Here is an 18,716-nt window from a genome sequence, read left to right on the forward strand (position 1 = left end):
AGGGTCATGTGTGCGCATCGCAGTTGGCTCCATAAGATGGGGGCAGGGCAACCCTTGTTGTAGCGGATCTCATTCCCTAATCTGGCGTCCGTAAGATGGGTTGGGTTGGGTCACCCCACATCAGTTCTCATATATACCTCATTGCATCTTATGTTCTTTTATCTTGAGAAAAATGAAAACACAGAACAGATCTTCCGCCGGTGACGCCTCGAGGGGGTCCCACATGGAGCAGATGGGGCCGTTCTCTTTTCCCACGCCGTTGGAGGAGCTCACTCAGCAGACTGATAAGATCTTCTGCCCCCAGTGGGAGGTCTACGAGGGGGACTCGATTCGCAACACGACAGTTGGCCCAGCGTTGGTAAGTCGGTCCCTGCTGTCTCTAGATCGCTTCCATATGTTGGGGATGGCCCCTGACAAGTTGTATGACCAAGGGTTGCAGAGCTTGGCCGAGGTAACAGTCTGTTCCTCTTTGCTTTTCTTTTTCTTTCGTTCTTTTTGCTAGGTACTGATTGTTTTATTGTTGTAGGTCTAGCTTCATTTTGTTGGTCTAGGGAATCGGCTGAAGCTGGCCTTTGCCAATATGGATAAGCTGGAGGCTGAGAATGACAAGCTTCAGCAGACTATCACCAACATCATGGAGAAGCGCTATGTGATGCAGCGGTTCTTTGTTGACGAACAGAAGTTCCGCAAGGAGGCTGAGGAGAACCTGAAGAAGACACAAGATCTTCTTGTCAAGGAGCAGATTGAGAGGGCTTGGGTTGAGAGCCTCGTCTCTGAGGCCGAGCGGCATCTTTGTCAAGCCGAGGAGGGCATCTCTGAGGTGAACAGGCGGGCGGCTGAGGCAGAGTAGAGGGATGAGGAAGCAGCTAAGAAGGCTGTTGAGGATGAGCAAAAGACGACTAGTGCCAAGAAGAGGGCCCAGGAAGCAGAGAAGCGAGCTAGTAAGCTGGCCGACGTTGCTTCCGGGGCTTCTTTGGACGGGATCGAGGACACCAAGAAGGCACTCCTAGCGGTGCTTCCGGACTTCAATGCTAAGTCTCTGAAGGTGATTCCCGATACTCCCGAAGAGGCTACCAACTTTGCACTTCCTCCTCCAGTTGGTGGTGAGGCTTAAGCCAGGCTTCTTTCTCTTCCTTTTTTTATGTATTCAGCCTAAAGGGCCATGAAACAAATATGTAAAGCCAAAATAATTTTTTGTGCATAATGAAAATCAAAGGAATTTTTAGATCGTTTGCTTCGACTGTTGCACTTGTGTTTTGTTGTGTTATCTTTCCTTGTATGTTTTTGCACAATTTTTTGCACTTATGCTTTTGTTGCCGAAGGGTCCTTGCCCCTCCAAAGGAAAAAACACAATGTGGGATGAACGTAGTTCTCTTCGGTTTACTTTGTTCTACTTTTGCGCGTCAGGATCATGGCGAAGGGGTGGCCGAGGCAAAGCCTCCAAGGCTGAGCTGGGGCTTACGTGGCCTAACACCCTTTTAAGCATTCACTTAGGTGAGGCCGAAGAGACCTGTGATGGGGAGAGGCTGAAGTAGGGCACCAAGCTTGCCTAGCTCTCTTCCCTTTTCTTAAATAGATAGCAAGATGGCTTGTCAATGTAGAGTGGGGTCGAGGCTGAGCTGGGGCTCGCCTGTCTCCCAATCTTTTAAGTGTTGGGTTTGGCGGGGCCGAAGTGGCCTATCGTATTAAGGGGTGGCCGAGATGGAGCTAGGGCTTGTCTGGATCTGTAGGGCCTAGGTCGAGTAGGGGCTCACCTGGCCCCCGTATCCCAACGTGTTAACCTTAACAAGGCCAAGGTGGCCTGCCATATTGGGGGGTGGTTAAGATATAGCTAAGGCTCGTCTACCTCCATGGGACCTAGACAGAGCCGAGGCTCGCTTAGCTCCCATGCCCCCACATACTTGTTTCAACGAGGTTGAGCACAACACTCTGAGGATGCTGTCTTCCTTTGCTGGTAGTGCTAAGTGTGAAAGTTCAGGAGGCTAGCCGCTGCCAAGGCGGGGTGCTAAGGCACATGGTGCCCTCAACCGCCTTGGCATATTCTGACGCAGTAAGTCATAGCCAAGCTGTCTGTTACATATTCGTTAAGTCTTGGCGTTAGTCTATCGAGGGGGTATAGCCTTGGAGGAGGCCGTGCGCCCCTACTAGTCGCGAGGCCAAAGAGTTATAAGGACTTAGTAGGTACTCGTGCTAAGCATTGAGTCGAAGAGGAACTTTGCTTCATTCATTCCACAATTTTAAAAAAGATGTTATAATCATTTGTAGTACATTAGGAGGTTCTCCGAATTCCATGTCCGAGGTATAGTTCTTCCATCTAGGTGTTCCAGGTGGAAGTGCTAGGGCCGATGACTCGCTTGATTCTATAAGGGGCTTCCCAGTTAGGACTCAACTTCCCTACTTCGGGTTTGGAGACCATGACTTTTCTGACGATAAAGTCTCCCTCTTGATAGTGTCTTTCTTTTACCCTGGAGTTGTAGTAGCGGGCCACTCGCTACTAGTAAGTGGCTTCCTTTATCTGTGCTTGCTCTCGGGCTTCTTCTAGTAGGTCTAATTTTGCCCTAAGGCCTTCATCATTCTCAACTTCAGCGTATGCTTCAACTCGGAATGTCGGTTGGCCGATCTCTACTGGGATTATTGCTTCTATGCCGTAGGTTATGCCTAATGGGGTTTCTCTTGTGGCTATTCGAGGCATAGTTTGGTAAGCCCAGAGTACACTATTCAGTTCTTTAGCCCATAGGCCTTTAGCTCAGTCCAATCTGGTCTTCAGTCCATCCAGTATTGTCCTATTAGTGACCTCGGATAGGCCATTGGTTTGGGGATAGCCTACCAAGGTGTACTGTTGCCTAATGCCGAGGGAGGCACACCACTCCCAGAACTTGGCGTCATCAAATTGCTTCCCATTGTCGGTGACCAGCATATAGGGTAGGCCGAAGTGGCAGATGATGCTTTTCCAAACGAAGTTTTGAATGGCTCGCGCCGTGATGGCGGCCAAAGGCTCGGCTTCTACCCACTTGGTGAAGTAGTCTACTGCAACAACAATGTACTTTCTGCCCCTCCTCCCCCCCCCCCCCCCCGTGGCTGGAGGAAAGGGGCCAAGGAGGTCCATACCCCATTTGGCAAAGGGCCATGGGTTGTTGAGGGCCGAGAGAGTGGTGGCTTGCCTGTGGCATAAGTTGGCATACCTCTGGCATGGGTCACATCTTTGCACCAATCTAGTTGCGTCCTTGTGGAGGGTAGGCCAGAAGTAACCCTGCCTTAGAGCTTTTTGGTTTAGGTCTCTCCTACCAAGGTACCGCAGATGCCTTCGCAAAATTCTTGTAACACATAATTTCCCTCCTCTGGATGGAGGCATCGGAGGTAAGGCAAGGTGAAGGATCTTTGGTACAGCTTTCCCTTTAGTAGGGTATAGTGGGTTGCCTGTCATCTGAGTCGCTTTGCCTCATTTCTGTCTTCGGGAAGCCATCCTATTGACAGGAAGTTGACAATGAGATCCATCCATGAAGGTTTGGCCTCTATGGGGAGCACTTAGACTTCTTCAATGGAGGGCCGAAGTAGCTTTTCGACATGTATGGTCCAGCCGAGGGATCTGCTCGAGGTATTCGTCAACTTGGAGAGAGCATCGGCTCGTGCGTTCTTGGCTCGTAGGACCCATTGTAGGGAGAAGCGTTGAAAGTGGCGGGTTAGATCTTGGACTTTGGCGAGGTACTTGGATATGCTTTGTTCTCTGGCCTCATACTTGCCATTCACTTGATTCACCACTAGTCGAGAGTCGCTGAAGACTTTGACATTGAGGAGCCAAGGTCCCTAGCAAGCTGGAAACCAGCGAGGAGGGCCTCATACTCAGCTTCGTTGTTCAATGCTTGAAAGTCGAACCTTAGCGCATACTCCAAAACGATATCATTTGGTTTGAGGAGGATGAGGCATGCTTTGCTTCCTTTAGCATTGGAGGAACCATCGACAAAGAGCTTCCATCGAGGTTGAGCCTCATCGTCCACATGATCCCCCTCAACATTTTCTGGGGGCTGGCGAAGGGCTCGGCTGAAGGTGCACTCCACTATAAAATCTACCAGGGCTTGTGCTTTGGTCGTGGGCCTCAGCTGGTATTGGATGTCAAACTCCGACAGCTCAATGGCCCACTTCGTCAGGCGTCCCGAGGTCTCAAGTTTGGCAAGGACGTCCTTGAGGGGATGGTTCATCAAGACCACTATAGTGTGGGCCTGGAAATACGACCAAAATTTCCTTGTCGAAATCACGAGGGCAAAAACTAACTTTTTTATCTCAGGTACCTAGGGTCGGCATCGCAGAGGACTTTACTGGCATAGTACACCGGATTCTGCACGCCATCTTCCTTAAGAGGACTGAACTGATTGCTTCATCCCCGACCGAGAGGTATAGGTACAGGGTTTTCCCCTCGACCAGCCGGGTGAGAAGGGGAGGCGAAGTAAAGTATGCCTTGAGCTCGTCAAAGGCACATTAGCACTCCTCCGTCCACTAGAACTCTTTCAGCTTCTTGACATGAAGCGATTGAGGGCTGCTATTCGGCCGATGAGTTTTTGGGTCTTCTTCACCATCTGCGGGGATGCAATATCTACTATGGCCTGTATCTTCTCAAAATTAGCCTTAATGCCTCTCTAAGTGATGACGAAACCTAGGAATTTGCCTGATGTAAAGCCGAAGGCACACTTGCTGGGGTTAAGTTTCATGTTATACTTCCGCAAGGTGTCAAAGGTCTCGGCTAGGTCCGAGACATGAGTCTCAACCCTCAGGCTCTTCACTACCATGTCATCCACATAGACTTCGACGTTCCTCCCCATCTGCTCTTTGAACACCTTGCTGACAAGGCATTGGTAGGTCGCCCTAGCATTCTTGAGGCCAAACGGCATCACACGGTAGCAGTATGTGCCATGCTCAGTGATGAATGGGGTTTTCTCTTCATCATTTGGGTGCATCTTTATCTGATTGTATCCGGAGAAGGCACCCATGAAGCTAAGCAGCTCGTACCCTACAGTAGCATCAACGAGGTGGTTTGTCTTCGGTAAAGGAAAAATGTCCTTGGGACAGGCTCGGTTAAGGTCAGTGAATCTATACAGATCTGCCATTTCTCGTTAGCTTGTCGGGTGACCGCTACCAGACTCTAAGGACTCAGCCCACTCCGTGTGGCCGAGGCTGGAGGCCGACTGGGTGGTGGACCTGTGCCGACCCCGTTGTGTTGACTCCTCGGTGGGGCGGTCACCTTGGGGGCAACCTCCTACTTGGGGGAAGTTTTGCTTGACTCCCTGTGTCAAATATTCCAGGTGGTCAAGCATGGCCTGAAACTGTTCATTGGTGACAAGATTTTGTGTATTCCTTGTTCTTTGTACCGTGTTGATTGGTCGGAGCTTGGGGACTTGTTAACTTGCTATAGTTCTTTCGGGGAACGTATCAGTGTCGTTCCTACAGACAACACCAATTGTTGATGCTCGGAATGGTCGATGACAATAAAGTAATTTTTCCCTTGGGCTCCGAAGGGTAACCAAAGGCTTTGAGGATTCGAAGAGGTCGCTGCTGAAGCCAAGGTGTGTAGGCCGAGGCGGAGTCTCCGACGGTCAAGTTAGTACATGGTACAAAGGGAGAGTACCAGGACAGGATCCTAGTAGGCAGTTCCAGAATAAATTCACAACAACAATTATTGCAATAGCCCTTATGACAATAGTTGTTGGTCTTGAGTATTTTGTAACCCCCTTAACTGGAGGGGGGTACCCCTATTTATACTTGAGATGCCTCGAGGTAGGTGGAGATGAATGCCTGAGATGGGAGCCATACGAGGGCTTGCAACGGGTTTGGCAGGGTCATGTGAGTGCATCGCGGTTGGCTCTATACGATAGGGGCAGGGCAACCCCTGCTGTAGCGGATATCGTTCCCTGATCTGGCGCTCGTGGGCTAGTTCTCCCAACCCCAAATGGGTTAGGTTGGGTCACCCTACATCAGTTCTCATATATGCCTCGTTGCATCTTATGTTCTTGTATCTTGAGAAAAATGAAAACACAGAACACAAGAGCGTGTAAGACACAGTAAAGGCATGTTCGTTTGCATTGAAGTTTAACATCTAAACGCCTCTGAAATTGTAATAATTATTTTTAAGGTGCATTGGAGTTGATGAAATTTTCTTAGTTCTTAAGTTCGAATGTAAAAAATGCTGCTTTGAAATCTAAATGATGAATTATGAGAAATGCTAATTGGCCATTTTAACCTTGGATATAAAAAGGTTTGTTTAATTATTTAATAAACTAATTAACAATTAATTAAATGAATACAAAATAATTTATAAATAATGGAACTAATAAAAATTATAAATAGTTACATATTTTTAAAGAATTGAACACTAATTAATATTTAAAATAAACAACTACATAAATATTAATTAAGTAATTAATTAATTACATCGTCATCATCATCATCATTTTTCAAATTGTAGCATAGGAGAAAGCTTCTGGGGGTAATTTTTGAAAAACAAAAGATGGGCTGAAGTGCAAAAATGAAACCAAACACTTCGATTGCCTTTGGAAACGTTGAATGCTGAAAGGCAATGAACGGGAACTAAGTGTCAGGGGGCGTTTTGGATGTATTGATAGCTAGGGTTTGGTGAGAGATTAAACATTGTAACTGTAATTTAATTTTTATTATTTTATAGTGGATTTTACTCGTTTGATGCCCATGGACATAGGCTATAAGTCAAACCATCTAAATATCTATACATACTTGAGTTGTTTGTTTTTCTTTCTTATTTTCTTCTTGTATTCTTTTTTACTTGTTAATTGTATTTTTTTATCTGGGTTTTGTTCAATCTGCAACAAAAAAAAAAAAATCCAAATTTTTAATTAATACTCACTTAAACCTATTTCTCACATTAATCATTTGATTTTCTCAAGTATTTCACTTATTTAGAGCTTAGTGTCAAGCATCGTATCAAGGTTATCCTTTTATCTAATCTAATAGAGATCGGTTTCGGTGTCAGTGCAAAGCCCATTTGAACAGCCTTTATAACCTTGCATCAAAAACATTTTCACATTTCTGGGCCTTATTTCATAGGGAGATATTCCTAATGCAAGACTATAATAGATATTAGATGTTGGACACTATCATCTCTTCTGAATTAGGAAGATTCGTCAATGAATGGATTAAATAAACTTCAAAGAAATTGATTCATTCTCATTTCAGGAAAATCTGAACGCCAAAATGAAAATTAATAGAACGAGGTTAATGGGCTTATAGTTTTTCATGGAATACCCTTAAAAAAGGGGACTGATATAGCCAACTTGATAAAATATCAAAATTTTCTGAATCTAGATTACCATTTTCAAAATAATAACTTCTAATAAGAACTATTGATGAAAAGATGATATTATATTTGACTATCACCACTGCTTCCAAAGGCCCATCAGACCTAATGCAATTAGAAAAATCCTTAATTGATAACTTTTAGGTTCTCCTACGAGGGAATGGGATTACTAGTGGAATGCCCAATATCATCTTTGCATCTATTAATCAACATGTTGAGGAGGTTGGGTTTAAAAATGCTTCTCAATGGAGGCCATTGTCATACATGACATTGGAATTGGGCCCCATATGTTATTATAGGTTGGTCCCACCACCACCAATCAATAATGGGCCCTGCAGGTCAACCTCCCCCTTCATACTGGCGCTTTTGAGAAGGATCTCAAAGTTGATAAAAAAGAAAAAGAAAAAGGGCAAAGTAGAATTACTCAGCCAAACAAGTTAAAAAACTATTATTTGAAATCTTCTCTCTCTTTTGCATTTGTTGATTTTGGAGAGAGGTCTCCCAGGTAGGCAGATTCCAAATTGTGGGGCAAAGTATAAAAAAGGGACCATACCTAACAAACTAGGCAGTGGAGAAGGAAGTGTTATTTAGTTAATAGTTAATATTAAGGTAATATAATAATCTTAATGTTAATGGATGACTAATGCCATCCATTCAAAGTTCTAATTTCTCAATATAAAACTTATATAGGTCTTATTTTGCACGCATTCGAAGGTCTTTCGGGCTTTTTCAATTAATATCTATTCAAAGTTTGAATTCCAAACTACTTTGCCACATGGAACATTGTCAGGCATTCACTATCCGGACTAGCAAAAGCTTCTAGTTAGGCTATGTTTGGTTTGAAGGAAAATCTAAAAAAAAGAAAGAAAATGTAGGAAAACCTTTGTAATTCTTGTATTGGTTTTTTTGTCTTTTCCTTCCTTTCCCTACTTTTTCCATCAAACCAAACATAACCTTAGTGGTAAATGGTGGTGCTTATAGCATGGCGCTTTCGACATGTTGATGTAACCAAGCAAGTGTATTGCTTACATCTAGGGTTGTTAGTGGGTCAGGTTAAAGTCCTCAAAATAAAAAATGCCAAATGCAACCTTAAATTGTTTCTATGTTTAGGAGATGAGAACATGGCTAATTTTGTTTTTGAAAATAAAAACAAATACAAGCCAAATTGTATTATTTTTGTTTGATGTGGGCAGTTGCTTTTGAGTTCAAAAACAAAACCAACCATATTATCAAACAACCCCCTTGAATGACTTGGGGTTGGAGTCGGGTTGAATGACTTGGGGTCCATTGGCACACATATCACTGAGATTCAATACCTAGAGATTGTAAACCCTTTTCATCTAGCTAATTCAGATTCTAAAGCTAGCGGGTGAAGAATTTACTTAGATTGAATCTCTTAGCCGGGATGTACTAAAAGCAAAACCCATGCAAACACTCTTAGTCTTAGAGCACAACATCCAGTCATACATTGGAAACATCTCCCCGCGATGAAAACCATAAAAATATACTCTTAGAGTATAATTTTTACATATGGCTGGATTATACTCTTAGAGTATTTGCATGTTTTTTTCCTTCAAGAGACATGGGATCTGGATTTCTATGGCATTAAGGTCATGCATGTTTAGTTTGGTACAAGAAAGAGAGAAATAGAAAATTGAAGAGAAGTCCTTAAGATCTCCTTTTTGTATGAAACCGATCAAAGCCTAAAAGAGGAAATAAATAGTATGTTGTAAAAATCAAGTGGATGCCAAAGCCGAGCCTAGCTCAGCCTTAGGGGTGGATTTGAGGTGACCCAAATATCTGACTACTTGAGTTCACTTTACCTAAAATTTATGAGGCTCAAGCTCGAGCTTGATTCAAACTAAAGACTTGAGATCAATTTTGGCTTGACTTAAAAGCTCATAAGTTCAAGCTTATCTCAGCTCAAGCTTGATTATAAGCTAAACTTCCTATAAGAATAAAAAAAAATTAATAGTTATAAAAACTATTTATTATAATACATATAAAAAACTCAATTAAGCTCACAAGTCTCATGAATCAAGCTTTTATATTGAATTCGAGTTTAGCTTGAAACTTAGTTTAGCCAATCAAATTGAACTTTTCACGAACTGGACTCGAATAACTCATGAGAAGCTCAATTCATGTGCACAGTCGGCCCACAAAACTTTCCATTTGCGCATGATTTTGCCCAAGCCACTTTAACTAATCCCATCCTTGTTAAAATTTATTGGGTCTAGGTCTCATGGACCATTAATGGCTTAATGTAATGGTAAAATCTAGTTTTACCATTGTTTCATAATTATACCTTCAAAGTAAATATTATTTAATATTATTATTTATTGATGTTTTCTATAAATCTTCTCTTGATATTATAAATAAATTTTGAACAAAAAACAAAAAGATTAGGAGACCCTCCAGCCTATGAACCAGTGTAGCAAATATTTGTGCTCAGCAGTTGCTTTTGCATGCCAGCCTCAACTGCAATTCAGGCCCTGAATACATCCATGCATGGCCTTGGATCATTAAAGCATCGTTTGATCGCAGTACAATTTCATTTATACTAATACAAAAGTATGGGAGTGCAAATGATTTCAGTGCAGATTTTAATTTATTTATTGTTTCAGATTTTGCCAAATAAAATCTGAAATTAATTAAAGTAAAATTTGAAGCAAAAATGGATCAGAATTTGCAATTTTTTTATCTCATTTGTACTTTCAACCATTTGAATTAATACAAATGATATTGCATTGCGGACAAAAATAGAGCGTAAGTAAACAAAACTTCTGCCTCCATGTATCCTATTTGGAGCTAGGTCGGTTTGGATCAGACTTAATACACATTAATTATCATCGTAAATATGTATTTCCGGTCCAAGCCTAGGCCCAAGCCCAAAAGTTATGGGCCAGACCTTGGCCTTCGGAGCTAGGGTAGGAATGATTATCCTACCTATGAAACACACATGCAAATGCATATGCACCACAATACAAGTATGCATTGATACTTTCTCTTAGGTCGAGCCTCCGGGTCAAGCCTAAACCGGTGAATCCATAGATAAACATTTGAGTAGTTCTGATCTCCTACCCACATGACATTACAGCTGTGCATTGGGAACATCTACCTACACCTGTAGTGTCAACTGTCAAGTGGGTAGGAGATCCGAACTCACATTTGTGTCCTGACACCATTTGATTATATGAACAAACCTTGGCTTATCTCAACTCCGTTGGACAAACCATAAACCTAACCCAAACCCGATATTATGGCATCCGGTCGATCCATAGTCCATGGGCCAGATTCAATCAACAATAACTAACATATGACATGTGCCACGTGGGCAATACAAAGTTGCAAGCAAACATTACTGGTGAAATATGGTCGTTGTTCCATTTGAATCCGGTTCCCACCACCAACCCGAGTGGCCGAGCCAGATACAGCAGCAGCACCGGTCTTGGTGTCTCGATGGACTGGTTCTTTTAGAGTGGGGGCTCTTCTGGTCCAGTTTTTTTTGTTACAATGCGGTCTGGACCAGATAGACTTGAAGATGGCATCAACTCGACCCAACCCAAAAATAGGGTCAGGGTCTCATATCTATTTATCCAAATCCGAGATGACCCAACCTGCAAAAAAGATTGGATCATGGGTCATCCTGTTGACCTGATTATTAGGTCTAATTGAAATTATTTATATATTGTTAGAAATTTTAATTTTTTGGGTTCAATTTGGAACGAGTATAAATATAAATATATACAATATAAATACATACAAAATAATACAAAATATAAGGTTTTACACTCTATATATTTATATTTGTACTCCTTCCAAACCGAGCCTTCGATCTTTAGATTTATCCTTTATTGTTAATTCTTTGAATTTTTAAAATTTTAAGTTTTTTCTTTTAAATTTGGATTTTTAATTAAATATTTTTATGGTTTTCTTTATTTTTTTGAAATTTCAGTTATTTTTTAAGGTTAATCCGAGTTGACCCATGGGTCAATCCTAACCGAGAATTTAGGATTAGGGTATAGCCTTTGGTGACCCAACCCGAATTTGTCTTGAGCCGACCTGAAAGCGACCCGATTACCAGGTCTACAGTCTGATGTGCCTTGATTGTTATTAGCAGATCCCGACTTCTGGTGTGGTAGACTGGTACCAGGAGAGAATCAGAACACAGGCTAAGCAGAAGCAGGCCGGCTCTCGCACTGTCATTTCTCTCGGAATCAAAGATGTTGAGGTTGAAATTGAAACGTTTAACAATGATTCATCAGCTCCACACCACCGCCACTGGGGCTGCAGTTTCCAGTCTCCTCAGAGGAAAGCATGAAGAAGAGATTTCGTTTCTCCCTTCACAGAAGACCACCTATCGCTCACTCGACATCTACCAGGTTTTTATTCCTTTTCTCTCCATTCATCAACCATGTACACTCTCTGACCTATGTTGACTTACATCCTCTCTAGCCTTTTGTTTTATTGAAAGATTTGTTTCTCTTCACAATATTGAAATTTATAAGCAAACGCAAGAATCTTTCTTTTGCAGATCGGCAACAAAGCGGCCATCGAGAAAGAACGGGCTAGGCTGTAAGTTCACATTTAATATTTTATGCCTTTGTTATTTGCTTGACGTCGTAGTGTTGTTTGATGATTAACCTCACACAGATTGGTTGGAAATACAAACCAATTCTTTAGTGATTACTTGGAAAAATCATTTTCTGGAATCTCTTTTCATGTGGAAGCACAATCTGATAAATAAAATAAGATTTTGATCTTGCACTAAATAACCATTATTTACATTTCCTCTAAATTTGTGTATCCTATACTTAAATCATCATGATTGTAGTTCCATCCATTAACCATATGTTCTGAAAATTTCTCCATCATCATTGTTAATGTACTTAATTTAATTAAATTAGTTACTGTGCTTTAGGGCAGTGCAGACGAAATGAATAGAGGATACTTTGCTGACATTTCTGAGCTCAAGAAACATGGTGGTAAGGTGTGCCAAAAAAGTTCTCTTTTAGGTTCTTTAGTTTTTAGCGATGTAGTAAACCTATAATTTTTTCACACAATCATTGTCATTATTATTATGTTGAAAGTTACTGGGGACGCTTTACTCCTCATGTTTAGTGTGCCCCGCAAAGAAGAAAAAAATGGTTCTAAAAGGAACTACAATGTGGTGAATATGCTAACAGTATAGTTTTCAAAAACTTATGCTTTACAATATGGTTCACAATTTGAATCATGAATCTAAGGGTTTTAATTTTTTGCAAAAACTTTACAATAATTGTTTGAATCCTATGATTTGACTCATAAATCTTAATGACTTATTTTTCAAGATACTCTTGCTTTAAAATCCTCACCAGAACAGTTATTTAGGTTCTTTGGGACCTTTTTAACCCATATTTAGTTTATTTTCCATCATATTTAGGTTAAAGAGCCATTGTATGTGGATTAATTAACTTTCAAGTTGAACTTGATATATCATCTTAGGCTTCTAATGTACAGGTAGTAAATGGCATTGTTTTAATGGTAGATATGGATTAAAAATATGGTAAAATCACTTTTCTGTATATACATTTATTTCTTTTTTTATAAGTTTGTGGAAAAAACAGAAAAATCTTATGATAGATGATACGATTCATGATTCAGTTTGATTCAACCTTCTCTATGATTTATGATGTAATTATGATTTTCAATACGTTGCTAACAGCTATGTGTTGTATTCCTTAATTTTTCTTAGTCTGTAACAAATGCTTTTTTTCTGAATTTTTTTTATGGATTTCTGCAGATTGCAATGGCAAATAAAATTATTATTCCAGCGGTTGCAGCTGTTAAGTTTCCCACAATAGAAGTTGACTCCTCAGATGGTAGGAGTCTTAAACTACCCATTGTTTCTAAAGGAAATGAGGCCAAGGAAAAATTGTCCGTCCCCGCAGCATCCTTGCTGTGTCTTTCATTTCGTGCAAACTCTCAGGTTAGGAAAGTTTAGCTTTCTCATATTTCTTTCATCTTTCTGATGTATGTCATAGTAGATTTTGGAACAATAAACTTATTGTTTGACATCTTTTCAAAAGGTGGAGTCTCGAGCACAAGACTTGTATCTCATCATCATCATCATCATCTATACCTTATCCGAACCATATAGAGCCAGCTACATGAGTCCTGTTTCGCCATTCTATTCTATTTAAAACCATGCCCATTGTTGAATTATTAGTTCTTAAATCATTTCTTTTTTTTTTTTTTTGATCAATAACACAATTCATTAAATAATCTCAAAAATAATTACAAATAGGAAGACAAACTTTCTTATCTTCCACCTGCAGCTTGAGCCCCAAGGAAGGAAAAAAGAGGAAGAGAAATAGAAATAATAAAATTACAACTGTGCCCAAAACATTGACTCCCTCTCCACCCCTTGTTTAGCTAACCCATCCGCAAAAGAATTAGCTGATCTTTTTACCCAACTGATTTTAACTTCCATTTCTCGAACCAGCCATCTGAATTTCCTCCTCACATTGCTGTAATTCTATAAGCCACTGTTGTCTTTATTCAGCCATCCTACCACCACTTCCGAGTCCCCTTCAATTATGAGTTTTCTGATATTCATCTCCCTAGCTTTCTGGACCTTAAATCATTTCTTATTACTTTTACCCATATCCTTTTTGGTCTACCCCTAGTTCTTCTAGCCCCTTCCACTTGTAACAAATCACTTCTCCTAATTGAAGCTGTTAATGGTCTTCTATGCACATGACCTAACCATCTTAGCCTACTCTCTCTCATTTCATCACTTACTGGAGCTACTCCTAGGTTACTACAGATGGTTTCTTTCTAGCTTTTTCACTTATCCATCTTAATATTTGCATTTCTGCCGCATTCATACAACATAGCCGACCTTACAAATGTTTTATAGAATTTTCCTTTTAATCTAAGTCTTATTCTCCTATCACACAAAAGTCCAGATACACCCCTCCATTTTACCAAACCTGCTCTAATTCCTTGGGTGTCATCTTCCTCAATCTCCCCCTTGTTATGAATTGCTGGACCAAAGTACTAGGAATGGTCGCATTGAGTTATCTCTTGGTCTCCAATCCTAAGCGTATCCTGATTTACATTCCTTTACTAAATTTACATGTCATATACTCTGTTTTAGTCCTACTTATTTTAAAACATCTTGTTTCTACTTTCTAGGGCATTTGCCCATAAGCTTAATTTTGTATTTAATCCTTCATTGGTTTCATCAATTAAAACAATGTCATCCACAAACAACATGTACCATGGAATTTCTCCCTAAATATGTTCAGTCAGTTCATCTATGGTCAATGTTAATAGATAAGGGCTAAGTGCTAAACCTTGGTGAAAACCCATTAACTGTTAAAATCTGAAGTCTCTCCCACTGATGTTCTAACATTGGTTGTTGCCCCCCTCACACATATCCTTAATTAGGTCTATATACCTATTTTGAACCCCTTTCTTTTCCAAGACCTACCATATTGTCGCTCTAAGAACTCTATCATAAGCATTTTCTAGATCTTTCTTCTTATCTTTGAACGTTTCTATCAATCGTTTCAAAAGAAATATAGCTTCCATGGTTGATCTCCCTGACATAAAGCCCAATTAGTTCTTTGATACACTTGTTTCAAGTCACAATCTTTGTTCAATTATTCTCTCTCAAAGTTTCAGTGTGGCGCTTATATCTATGAATGGTATTTAATCAAATATCATGCATTCATAGGAACATCGATAGGAGGACCACTTATTTCCCTTATCTAGTTCGAGCTTCATTCTTAAGCTAATATTTGAGATTCTAGGGGCATCTTATGGTTTTAAAGTATTCTACTTGAGATCTTTGTGTTTTCATTCCTAATGAAGCTTGCCACCTATTATGTTCAAATAAAGCAATTCATCCTTTCTTTTCTTTCTTTTAATTTTAAGAAAAAAATATGATGATCTATTTCTTCACCTTTCAGAAAAAGAGGAAAAAAAAGGAAGAAAGAAAGAAATAGTGACCTATTATTTGCACTAATGGGTTGTGTAATTGATTCCAAGTAGTATAAATTGAGTATAGAAATAGATTTGCAGCATTTTGATGTGGAAATATCCCATCGCAGTTGTCATCATGATCACTATTAGCTATTAGGTTAACAGTAAGCTTGGTGAAACTTATTTTCTAAAATAGAGCAGAGTTTATTAAAGTATTTTGAGATTGCCAATGACTCAGTAGTTGAAATGGTTGCTTGGTGTCCCTCCAAAATAGGTGTGGGATCAACCCATGGAACTGCAGGCTTTCCATGGTATGGCCAGTGAACCTCATGTGTACCCTGCTCTGTCCCCACCCCCGAGTCCACCCCTTTAATAAGTACTATGTAATACCAAAAAAAAAAAAAAAAAAGAAAAACAAAGAAAGAAGAGAGGGCTAGAAAATCTTCAATGCCCATGTTTAGTTTTCTCCTACAATCTGAAACTGGCTATATTGTTGGTTTGATTTCTTCAACAGGCAATGATAGATTCTTGGAGTACACCCTTCCTGAATGCTTTTAGAGCTTCAAAAGATGTCCAGATGTATGAGGTAAGTACCAATAGTGTCTTTCTATATAAGCAATAGTTCTTTGCTTCACTGATTATTGCTTAGGAATATGAGGTAACTACAATAGTGTCCTCATCATACTTCTATTACTATTTTAGATTTGATTATTCTGATTCTGTTGATCTTAGCTTAATACTTTTGGAAATGGTTATGCTTAGAGGGATTGACTACATTGTTATATGAAAATTCTCAATACAGTCAAGTGAACCTCTACAAGTTACTATATACTAACATTTAACATTCTGAAATGGAGTGTCATTTTAATTGTGATTAAGAATATAGCCTCTGTGTTATCAAAACTGGCCTAATACATGCTGAATTGATTTACATTTTAAAAGCCTGCATGTGAACATAATTATTCAATAAAGATTACAAATAATTACAAAATTGTATTGATCATGCTCCCTTGAGTGGCACATGCAAAATTCATGTTCAACAGTGCAAGAGAGAAACAGTGCATGTACTCTGGTATATTCTGGTTGAAATGGGTGGTACTAGCTAAATTCTAAACTACTATTTTTGCACTGGAAAAACTATTCATGCATGATTTTTTTTATAAGAAAACTTCTCATGTACCAATCATATGAATCTTCCTGCTTCTATTAAAGAATATTTGCTATTATTGGAGCTATTGTAGAAGATCAGATGATAGAAACACTAAAACTAATATCTTAGAAATGAGAAGTGAAGATGAAACACCGGTATCGTTATGAGAGGTGGTGTTAAATAAAAGGCACACAGATAGATCAGATGATAAATTTTATTTTATTTTTTTAATGAAAGAGATGATAGAACTGGTTTGAGGCTCAAAATGGAGCTGATTATACTAAATAACAGTTCTACTTACTGTATGCTTCTAGCATGGCCCATATAAGATCTATCATCATGTGTGATTCTGAGCATTTGCTTTATTACTTTTCAGTCCTGTCTCATACTAATGCATTTGGTTACCCTTGCATCTAAATTTTACTGGATTTAAGTCGATGAAGGAATTGCATTATCACTTTTTTATTTATAAATTATTGGTTATCATTTATCAACATATAATTTGTACAGAAATCTGTAGGATTGTACTCAAGGGTATGTGGCATTGTCTCTTGCTGATAAATGTGGTGGTACTATCACTGATCAAAAAAGAGAAAAGAAAAATGATGGTACCATCATCTATATATTACTGGGTCAAAATTTACATTTTGGGTTGTATTTTCAGGTTTCATTTATTGACTCTTGGTTCTTATCATTGAATCCGATAAAACGGCTGCTTTTACGGGTAATGCGGAAATCTCATATCGATGAAAGTATCAACACCCTCCAAAGACAGATCGTATATTCATTTGGTGACCATTATTATTTCAGAAAAGACCTTAAGATATTGAACCTTCTTACTGGGTAGGGTTGCTGTGTTCTCAATTTTATCAAGGCTCTATAATGTGATATGATCTCAACTATGCTTTTCTTTTAATTCACTTTTCAGGTATGTTTTCCTGCTGGACAGGTTTGGAAGAATTAGATGGCAAGGTTTTGGGTTGGCAACAGACGAAGAGTTAGCATCTATGCTTTCATGCACATCCCTCTTGCTAGAAGAGAAATAGGATAACTGTTTTGGATAGTCCAGAGCTTAGTATATCTCTTAAGTAATTGGAAGAGGAAAAAGCAGTTTGTCCTTATTCAAATAAGAGAAAGCATCCTATTTTTGACTGTCAATGATCGGATCGTGGTCAAATTAATTGTTTGCCTCATGTTTTTGGGATGTCATTGATCACTCAAAGATGTTTCTCTCTTGATTCGCGTCTTGAGGTTACCTTGTTGAGAAAGAAAACTATAAAGTTTTATAGAATTGTTTTCTTTTTTTTTTCAACTTAATGAAAGATTACATGCTGCTCTCCAGAAGGTTTTTTACAACTTTTAAAAAGTTTTTTCAGCATCAAAAGCACTGTTTTCCAATTAGGCAATAACCACATTATTACCTTTTCTGTTGACGACTGTCTCTATTCCACTTTCGCCTTTTCCAGGTGACAGCCACCTCTAACAGGGCTGTTACCTCTGGCTTACCTCATTTCCCATTTTGAATTGGATGCAGCACCATCATTCATTAATCATTTTACGGTTTTACCTTCCAATCCAAGGCTCCAAGCTCGACGGCAACCTCGGAGTTAAACTCATCCAATGAATTAGATTTGTAGCGGTAGAAAAATGTTTCTTTTGAGGCGAACCCACATGACGGGTCACAGCACCACCCATAGTCCCATAGTGAGATTTGGTCACTCAATGGGTTCACCAAACCCACGATATAATGGAATCTCATGTTTCAGCTGGGTTTCAAAAGTCGATCCGCATCCGGGATTCCCAAAGGGAAAGGATTGTTAGTCATACACCGAAAACCCCTCTGCGCACTAACCTTGGTGGTCAAATTGCCTAAAGTTGGAATCTACGAGTTGCAAGGAACACTGGGTGGGCATGGAACCCCATATTCTAGGTAAATTAATAACGAATCAGACTCCATAGTCCACAACATTCCTGTTGGGTGAAACAGAGAATTCATAGCAGTGATGAGTTTCAAAAGTAACATTCGTGTGTTCTTTGCAAAGCAGATGGAGAAACTGGTTTTCACTTACTAGTGTCTTGCCAATTTGCAAAATCAATTTGGCAGTGGACTTGTTCTCTCTTTGGGTGTAGGTGGAACCCTCCAGACTTGCAGAGCCTATTTTCCCCTTTTTCATGTGGCACATGAGAAGGGAAAGGACTATGTGGAGAAGTCTGAGGGATACAGTATACTAGACATTATGAGAAGAAAGAAATACTAAGATCTTCTCAGAAAATGAG

General features: G+C 39.7%; 1 protein-coding gene across 3 annotated transcripts; it reads left to right on the plus strand.

Moving 5' to 3' along the window:
• Nucleotides 1-11,367: 11,367 nt before the first annotated feature.
• Nucleotides 11,368-17,780, plus strand: LOC148847217 (ATPase complex subunit). Of its 3 annotated transcripts, none has more exons than XM_088948861.1 (7): nucleotides 11,368-11,700; nucleotides 11,853-11,893; nucleotides 12,245-12,308; nucleotides 13,101-13,286; nucleotides 15,804-15,875; nucleotides 17,104-17,282; nucleotides 17,389-17,780. In XM_088948861.1, exons 1-7 carry the CDS (start codon nucleotides 11,542-11,544, stop codon nucleotides 17,483-17,485), a joined length of 798 nt encoding a protein of 265 aa, XP_088804987.1. In that variant the 5' UTR covers nucleotides 11,368-11,541; the 3' UTR covers nucleotides 17,486-17,780. The 3 variants fall into 3 exon arrangements, with proteins under 3 accessions (XP_088804987.1, XP_088804986.1, XP_088804988.1); XM_088948860.1 differs by having other exon boundaries at nucleotides 11,426-11,700; nucleotides 17,368-17,780; XM_088948862.1 differs by having other exon boundaries at nucleotides 11,437-11,700; nucleotides 12,240-12,308; nucleotides 17,368-17,780.
• Nucleotides 17,781-18,716: the final 936 nt, after the last annotated feature.

This window comes from Nelumbo lutea, chromosome 6, assembly GCF_056320005.1.
Source record: "Nelumbo lutea isolate HS-2025 chromosome 6, American lotus-T2T, whole genome shotgun sequence".
Taxonomy (NCBI): Eukaryota; Viridiplantae; Streptophyta; class Magnoliopsida; order Proteales; family Nelumbonaceae; genus Nelumbo; species Nelumbo lutea.

Excerpts from the sequence above, each read along its gene's own strand:
- LOC148847217 (XM_088948860.1), top strand. The coding sequence starts at position 11,542 with ATGTTGAGGTTGAAATTGAAACGTTTAACAATGATTCATCAGCTCCAC. Across the intron at positions 11,701-11,852 it reads GCTCACTCGACATCTACCAG|ATCGGCAACAAAGCGGCCAT; the intron begins GTTTTTATTCCT and ends TTTCTTTTGCAG. Across the intron at positions 12,309-13,100 it reads TCAAGAAACATGGTGGTAAG|ATTGCAATGGCAAATAAAAT; the intron begins GTGTGCCAAAAA and ends GGATTTCTGCAG.